The sequence below is a fragment of the Theropithecus gelada genome, chromosome X (assembly GCF_003255815.1).
Source record: "Theropithecus gelada isolate Dixy chromosome X, Tgel_1.0, whole genome shotgun sequence".
Classification (NCBI taxonomy): domain Eukaryota; kingdom Metazoa; phylum Chordata; class Mammalia; order Primates; family Cercopithecidae; genus Theropithecus; species Theropithecus gelada.
The window spans coordinates 21,348,316-21,356,939 of record NC_037689.1 but is presented as its reverse complement, the minus strand read 5'-3'; the positions used below and the strand labels follow the sequence as shown (position 1 = coordinate 21,356,939).

Below are 8,624 nucleotides of genomic sequence, written 5' to 3'. Positions count from 1 at the left end.
GGGGGGGAGAGCCCGCCCCCCCCCCTTCAGCCGGGGGGGAAAGGGGGGACCTTTTTAAAAAAAAAAAAAAAAAAAAAAAAAAAGAAATGCAGGAAATTTTCCACTTTATAAACAGCTGCTGTGTGGAATCACAGATAAAGAGGCATGGGACTACTGAAAGAAACACAGTTGAGCTAAGAGGGGGGTCTCAGTGCAAAGAAAGAACTGATGGAAATGCAAAGGGTGATGCTACCAAAGACAAGTAGCTCAAACTGCCTTTGAGTAGTGAAAGATCTTCATCTTTTAAGTATTATTATAGATTATCTTTGAATGAGTAAATCAGAAGTCCTTTATACCCTGTTAGTATCCAACTTAAAGGTCTGTTGTTCATATACCTTCTCAAAATTCAGAGAAAATCACAATGACAAAGGCAAGTGAACTAGTGAGGAAGGATACTGATACTTACCAATATATTTATAAGCTTTTCCCAACTTAACCAAATGTGTTAAGGATTGTTCCACTATGCTTGCGGTCCACTGGTTGATGTTGTTGTGATTATAATCTTCACCACCTAAAACCCCATCTACACACTAAAAGGGCACAGAGGACAGTTAATTTAGTCAGTAAAACTGTTCAAAAAGAACAAGTTTTACACAAATTGCAGTAAAAAATTTATTGAAAACATAAAATATACTTATAGCTCAATAAGGCATCTTAGAAAATATACACTTGGTAAATATTGATTACGCACTGTCTCTAATTGCTTAAGAGTTTTGAAAGAGTTTCCACATACATTATCTCACTCTATGAGATACTATGGGCCATATAAAGATAAATATGTCATGGTTTCTGTGTAAATAACTTAATCTAGCAGAGAAGCTAATAAAAAATTCTAATATCTATAACACAAGGAAGACTAATGATAAATTATGTAATAAAATTGTGGTGGAGAAATTAAAAGGTGATATCAATTGGTTAACAAGTAGCTTTGAAATAGCTGGGATTTGAACTAGGGCTCACGTGCTAGAAACAGGATTGGACTAATTTAAAAACATAATTCTTATGCATAATAATTATATTCTTATTCATACTATGTAATTGTTTAGCTATGAAACAACTAGCACACCCGCCACTGAAAGTAAATAAAGATGTTCTAGAAAGATAAAGTCAAATATCATAATTTCCCACAGTGCTTAATTTCATCCACTTCTGATGCCTGATTAAAAGCACTGGCTCTAGTATCACAATCCTAGGTTTTAAGGCCTGCTTTGACACCTATCTGCTGTGTGACCTTTAGCAAGTGACTTAACCCCTTCAAATCCCTATTTTCCTAATCCTTATAGAAAGGATAACAGCATCATCTTACCAGGTTGCTGTTAAGATGAAATGAGACAATGAATACCAAGTGCTCAGTGACTAGCACAGAGTTAGCATATAAATAATGTTAACTACTATTATCATATTGCTGCTGTTATATTTTACATTTGAGTGATGAAAATTGGATAATAAAGCATTCATTTAATTCATTTTTAGAATCTAACACACACATGCACCTTCACTGACTATAATTAGACTCATTTAATTCATTTTTAGAATCTAGCTTAATAATACACACATACACACACATGCAGCTTCATTTACTATGATTAGACCACAGTAAATATTTATAAAGGCACTAATACAAAATCTTAAGTTGGATAGTATAAAATCTTCACTAATGATAAAATATAAAAAGAGAAATTAAATATTTTAGCAGGGTTGGCAAAAGTAATGTGGCTCAAATTTTTCTCCTAGAAAGCTCAATAACATGAGAAAGTAGGAAGGGTAGTGGCTTAAGGATCAGGGGAATAGAATTTTAATTCTGGCTTTACCATTCCTAAGCTGGTGACCTTTGGACAAACCTATTCCTCTCTTGAGATCACCTTTCCTTAAGGATAAAGTAAGAGCAGTCATTTTTCTTTCAGGTTATTTAGTAGGACCACTCCAAATTTTGCTCTAAACAGCAGAAAACACCATGGGGTGTGGGTGCCACTGTAAATAGCCCTGCTAATTACTATTAATTAACATTTAGCCTAATTAATTACATTAACACGGAGGCCCATGAGACAATGAGGTCCTTAAACAGCTCTGTATTCTCAGCGCTAAACTTAGCACTTAGCAGGTATTCAACAAATGTTGTTGAAGCAATATTGATTTTGATATACTCGCTGGGTATCTTAAATACACTTTAGACTAAGTTCTAAGTTAATTTCATTTGTAGCTCATTTTTTCTTTGACGATTTTATTGGGAAGCAATTTCTATTACTAACAATAAAGAAAATGTATGCATATTACTGATAAATGGGTGTCTCTGAGTTCAGAAGGAAAAACATATCAGCATAGGGGCTCAGAGCAAGAAATTAAAGGAAAGAAAATAAGATTAACAAGACAATAAGATCAGTAAGGAAATCAGAAATAACTGCTGAAATTATGTAATCATCTAGGAAGTGCTGAACTGTTTTAAAATGTTGCTCATTCTCAGGCATTTCCAATGCCTCAATGGAAATGTTTCAATGGCAAAAGAGGGTTGGTTCATGGGAAGAGGAAAGATAGACATTTAGCTGCAAGTAACCTGTAGCAAAGCTGAGTTTCTTTGTAGTCTCATATTTCATATAAAAATTCAAGAGAAGCTTGCTTTTGACTACATCAGAGTTTGTTTTTATTTAAAAATGTTTTCAGTTAAATTACTTATATTACTTAATTCCCTCTCACAAATATTCAAGAAAAACTGATGTTCCAAAATGCATCCAGTGACTTCTAGCACCACCTAGCCACTGCCGAGTATGCATTTCCCAGTTGAAAAAGCATGACTCTTTTAATTTGACATAATATTAAAGTAACAGACATATGGTTTGAAAAATCCAGTGGAACAGAAAAGCTTAGAACGAAAAGTGTCTCCTTCCCACCCTTTCCTTTCCCATCCCCAGTCCCATTCCCCAGAGGAAACTTATCAGTGTACAACTGTTTTTATTTCTTCTAAGGGTTACTTACGTATCTCCAAATAATGTTTATGTCACTATTTCCTGATTCATGAATTATAGGCCACATCCATATAACTCCTACTATGATAGATGAGAATCTGGTTCCCTCAGACCACCTGCCCCCTTCTCTCAATATAGTGAAATCACAATTTTTTAACTTAGGTCTATTTACATGGTTAGAAACATGTTTCTTTTCCACTCTAGATGTTTTCTTCCACACAGAGGATTGTTCTTTAACATTCCTGGCCTCCTGTCCTGTCAGTTATTCCTCCCCATGGAGGTGGAACGAGTTACCTGGTTGGTGGGTGATAACCATTGTTCTAACATCTCATTTGGGAGAGCCAGTCTCCCAAATGTGTTGAACTTGGGCTTTCGTTTCTCCTTCCCTCTCTACCCAAACAAATGAAAGGCACCAGCCTGAACAAGTGTTTCTCTCTGCTGACTCAAACTTTCTCTTGGATGACTCTTCCCAGGGCTGAACTGAATGGGAGTTAGCAAAACAAGCTACAATCACCAAACTAGTTTTTATCAGTAATAAAGGTAGTATTTTGTTCTCTTCCTATTGGCTCCTTTTTCTTTTCATTTGGTTCAGAACTTAAGGAAGAAGGCACTATTTAAATGGAATCCCAAATAACGCAGCATTCTTTCTTCTATGTTCCATCAACCAAGGATAGTCTTTCCTGACTTTCCACTTTGAAAACTAAGATCACTCCCTTCTCATTACCTCCACTCCCTCTTCCACCTCCCAGTTTCCCTCATTTGTGCTTTTACATTGTAAAGGTATTAAAAACCTTTGCTTTCTACTTTTAATAATTAAATACTCCCAGGCTACATAGATAGAATGCATAATTCTGAAGCATTAAAATATGGCAGGATTTTCAGGTGCCTGTCTAGTCCTCTCAGACCTTGAGTTAATTCTTGCTGTGTAAGGCCAGACCTGGGTGTTAAAAAAATACCTTTCCCATACTGTAGTCTGTATGTGATACCTCTAAAATAATGAAAGTTCCCCTGCAGAATTAACTCCCAAAGACAATTTCTTTTCTATTTGCCTAAAAGGAGTTTCAAATATTTTTCTTAAAATTTTGATTTACTACCATATCAATGTTTAAAAGATGTTAAGTGATCATTTCTCCAATTATATTGGGCAAAAAAGTGTGTACATGCCCAAAGGCAGATATTTCTAGGGCTTTTGTTATCTATTTTACATAATGTACATATATATTATACAAATACTTTACATTATAAAAGTTGACATGTGTGCACATATATATACACATACATATGCTTTTATAGCATTAACATTTAAAATAATGTTTGCCTTCTGGAATAAAAGTTATTTTATCCAAAAGACAGGGCATCAATTTTAAACCAGTTTTCTAGACTAAGAAAATCCTTAAGCATCTCTTTCAGAATAAGCCCCAAGATGCTGATAGCACACAACAAAACACAGAAGGACCCCTATAAAGAATTAGTGGATAAATATTTAAAATCTTGTTCTTGGCCTGGTGTGGTGGTTCACGCCTGTAATCCCAGCACTTTGGGAGGCCAAGGCAGGTGAATCACCTGAGGTCAGGAATTCGAACCCAGCCTGACCAATATGGTGAAACCCCATCTCTGCTAAAAATACAAAAACTGGCCGGGTGTGGTGGTGGACGCCTGTAGTCCCAGCTACTTGGGAGGCTGAGACAGGAGAATTGCTTGAACCCGGGAGGTGGAGGTTGCAGTGAGCCGAGATCGTGCCACTGTTCTCCAGCATGGGCGATAGAGCAAGACTCTGTCTCAAAAAACAATAAAATAAAATAAAATAAAGCAAAATCTTGTTCTTTTAACAGTAAGGTTTCTAAGTTTGTACTGAAACTCAAAATATAGCTTTTAAAAGTCTCCACCAATGCAGCAAGCTTCAAGAGAAGCAAAATGTATGACTCACCTCTTTGACAATATTGTGGGCTTCCTCAGCATTGAAGCCAACCTAAAGGGGAAACAAAAGGTAAAGCTGCTTTCAACACAGGCTTGCAGATATGACGCTACACAGAATATCCTAGGCTGGCCTAGACAGGTGTTAGTGACAGGAGACCACAGTGATAAAGGGCATCGGGTCTACAGAAGGGGCCAATCTTGCCCCTAAACACTTAAAAATACTGAATGCTTTCCCTACCTACCTCCCTGGAGATTGATTCATGAGGTCTGGGGAGAGCCTGCAAGTCTATATATATATTTTTAAAGTGCTTTATACTGGTGATTCTAATGAACATCCTAGATTAAGAATCATTGTATTGTAACACATAGGAAATAAGCAAGAGGTGGCTATGAAGATGTTACGTGTTATAAGAATATAGATATGGTTTCAGCTAAGTGAGAGAATAAAGTGGTTCATAAGAAGAGAATGCTTAATAGACTATTTTCAATTTTGTTTTTAACTTATGCTAGGCAAAAATTTATAGGCAAAAATTCCTTTCCCAAATTAAAGACTATGAAAATACTTGATAACTCAAGATTAATATCACTTTAGTACTATACAGTGGTCTGACAACTTAAGTCTTTTCTTTGGAGTCCCCATCAATAACAGGAAGATGACAACTGACATTATGGGGTTCTGGTGAGGGTGGGGAAAGCCTGAGTCAGTAAGCAAGGGCTCGTAATCCATAAAGCACCTCCTTCCAGCCCACCCAGGCAAGCATTACCGGGAGCAGGAGTGGCAGTGCCACCAGGACCCCGAGACCCCGAGCCATGGGGGCTGCAGCACCTGCACTGAGGAAGCCAAGGGACGGAGGAAGCAGCGGGAAGACCCGTTTTCGGGCCCGCCCAGTAGGAGGGCGGCGCCCGTCACCCCATGCCCACTCCTCGCACCCAAGTCAGGCCTCGTCCTCCCAACCCTTCCCCGACCCCACCGTCTGATCCGCGCGCTCCTGGCCACCCCTGCCACCCCGAATCTCAGGACTTCGGGGTGGGGAGAACGGGTAGGGCGGGGCGGATCCCTGGCCCTGCGGAGAGGACCCGGGCTCGGAGGACGCCGCACCCCAACTCTTGGGGCCGCCCTCGCTGGGAGACCACTCGGCAAGAGCCCCGCGCAGAGGAAGGCAGGAGTAAGGGGCGCTTCCAGGTAGCCAAGGGGCGGTACCTCGTCGCAGTGGCGATGGTACTCCTCCATGGTAGCGCCGGCTCTCCCTGGGGGCGGAGCGACGCGCCGGTGGAGCACCGCGGCCGCGCACTGGCCTCCGGGGAGGCCCCACCCCCGTTTATGGCCTAGGGCCTTTCCCTACGCATTCCCCGCCTTTGTGTCGCAGTGGCGTCACCTGGCAGCGCTGGGCGGGCTCCGGGCAACGCCAGGCGTCACTTCAGGCCACGCACTTCTTCCTTGCTTCCTCTGCCCTTTCTGGAAACAAGGGATGAATGTTAAAGAACTGGGAATGGCGCCAGTGTGGATCAGATGGGGTGACCTGTGGCAGTTAGTCTAGACTCCACACTATTGGTTGAGTGCCCACTGCTGTGGTTACTTGCATGTATTTGTTCATTCACCATCATCTGGCACATAAATGTAGTTAATTTCGTGGTAAATCAGTCACTTTGATTTGTCCACTTACTAGCTATGTTACTTGGAAAAATTCACCTCCCACAGCCTCAGTTTTCTCATATGGAAACTTACCATCATACCTATTTCACTACTGGTTGTAAGGATCAGATGAGATGCTGTATACACGGCTCCTAAAGTAGATGCTTCTCAGCAAGAGAACAATGGCTACATTTTAAAATAAATGTAGTAATTTTAAATTAGTAATTTTAAAATAAGTTACTAATTTCCAGAGGATCCTAGACACTTCCTCAAAACCTCACAATAAGTCAGAAGAGTTAATTCTTCCATCACTGCTTTTATCAAGATGAAACTGAGGTATAGAGAATTTAATTTGCCCAAGGTCATACATCCAGTAGGGTGTAGAAAAGGGACTTGAGCTCAAGTAGTCTGATAGCAGAGCCCAAGCTCTTAACCACGGTATTACTTTCCTATTGCTACTGTAACAAATTACCAGAAATGTGGTGCCTTAAGGCAGCACAGACCTGTTCTCTTACAGTTCTGTTACCAGTGGAGGGTGTCCAGGTTCTTGGCGCTTTGGACAAAGAATCGGACAAAACGCACAAACAAAGCAAGGAAAGAATGAAGCAACAAAAGCAGAGATGTATTGAAAACGAAAGTACACTCTACAGGGTGGGAGTGGGCAGAGAAGCTGCTCAAGGGCCGGGATCCAGAATCTTCTGTGGTTCAAATACCCCCTAGAGGTTTCCCATTGGCCACTTGGTGTGCACCCCATGTAAATGAAGTAGTAGCCTACAATCAGAGGCTGAAGTGAAGTTACAAAGGCCACACTCTTATGCAAACATCTGATTGGTTGCAAGAAAGCAACCATCAGAGGCTAAAATGAAATTACAAAGTTGCACTTCTATTCAAAGACTTGGCCCATAATCAGTTTGATTGGTTGCAGACAGCAACCAATCAGAGGCTGAAGTTACAAAGTTACACTCCTATGCAAGTGTCTGATTGGTTGCAAAAAACAATTTGCAAATGTCTAATTGGTTGCAAAAAGCAACCAATCAGAGGTAGTTTAAATTTCGCATCTGCCCTGCAGAAAAGGTGGGGGTTTGCAAAGGGAATAGCCTCTGGTCCTTTTGTTACTTAGGCATGGAAGGTTAGGGTTTTCCTTTTATTTTTATTTTTATTTTTATTTTGGGACAGAGTTTCTCTCTTGTTGCCCAGGTTGGAGTGCAATGACGTAATCTCGGCTCACCCACCGCAACCTCCGCCTCCCGGTTTCAAGCAATTCTCCTGCCTCAGCCTTCTGAGTAGCTGAGATTACAGGCATGCACCACCACGCCCAGCTAATTTTGTATTTTTAGTAGAGACGGGGTTTCTCCATGTTGGTCAGGTTGGTCTCGAACTCCCAACTTCATCAACCTCAGGTGATCTGCCTGTCTCAGCCTCCCAAAGTTCTGAGATTACAGGCATGAGTCACTGCGCCCGGCCAGGGTTTTCCTTTCAATTTAGTTCTAGGAAGTCAGCGTGAAACAGTTTTAAGTTCCCTGCCTCCTGACCCTATTCTCCTGCCTCAGTTCTGGAGGTCAGAAGTCTAAAATGGGCCCTTAGAGCTGCATGCCTTCTGGAGGCTCCAGGAGAGACTCTGTTTCTTTGCCTTTTCCAGCTTCTAGAGACTGCCTGCATTCCTTGGCTCATGACCCCTTCCTCCAAATTCAAAGCCAGCAGTATCTTTTCTCCTGTCTTGCCTCTGCTTCAAAGGAGATGTGAGGCATCTCTACAAAGGAGAGATGTATAACTCTTGCCCTCCTGTTTCCCTCTCAAGACCCTTAACTTAATCACATATGCCATGTGTGTTTTGCACTCTGTATCATATTCACAGATGCTCAGAATTCAGATGTGGACAACTTTGAGGGGGAGCATTATTCAGCCAACCACAACACTTTTCTATTTTGCTCCCCAGAATGAAAGTTGGAAGCCATTAGTCTTCTAGTCTAACTCCCTTATTTTACAAATAAAACTGAAGGTGAAAAGGTAAAGTAACTTCTATAGGACACATAGGTGTTACCTGGACTCCTGGGCTTCTGAATCTCAGGCTCTTA

At 40.8% G+C, this 8,624-nt stretch overlaps 1 protein-coding gene across 2 annotated transcripts in view; it reads right to left on the bottom strand.

Annotated features, from left to right (window-relative positions):
- The window catches only part of DYNLT3 (dynein light chain Tctex-type 3), an 11,340-nt gene extending 5,066 nt beyond the window's left edge, over positions 1 to 6,274 (bottom strand). Inside the window, exons 1-3 of one of the 2 annotated variants that reach the window (XM_025371964.1) lie at positions 6,118 to 6,274; positions 4,927 to 4,968; positions 446 to 569 (exon numbers count right to left, since the gene is read on the bottom strand). In XM_025371964.1, the coding sequence (XP_025227749.1) occupies positions 446 to 569; positions 4,927 to 4,968; positions 6,118 to 6,147 (196 nt within the window). In that variant the 5' untranslated portion in view covers positions 6,148 to 6,274. The remainder of the gene's footprint in view (positions 1 to 445; positions 570 to 4,926; positions 4,969 to 6,117) is intronic. The other variant, XM_025371963.1, reaches the window with a different exon arrangement.
- Positions 6,275 to 8,624: the final 2,350 nt, after the last annotated feature.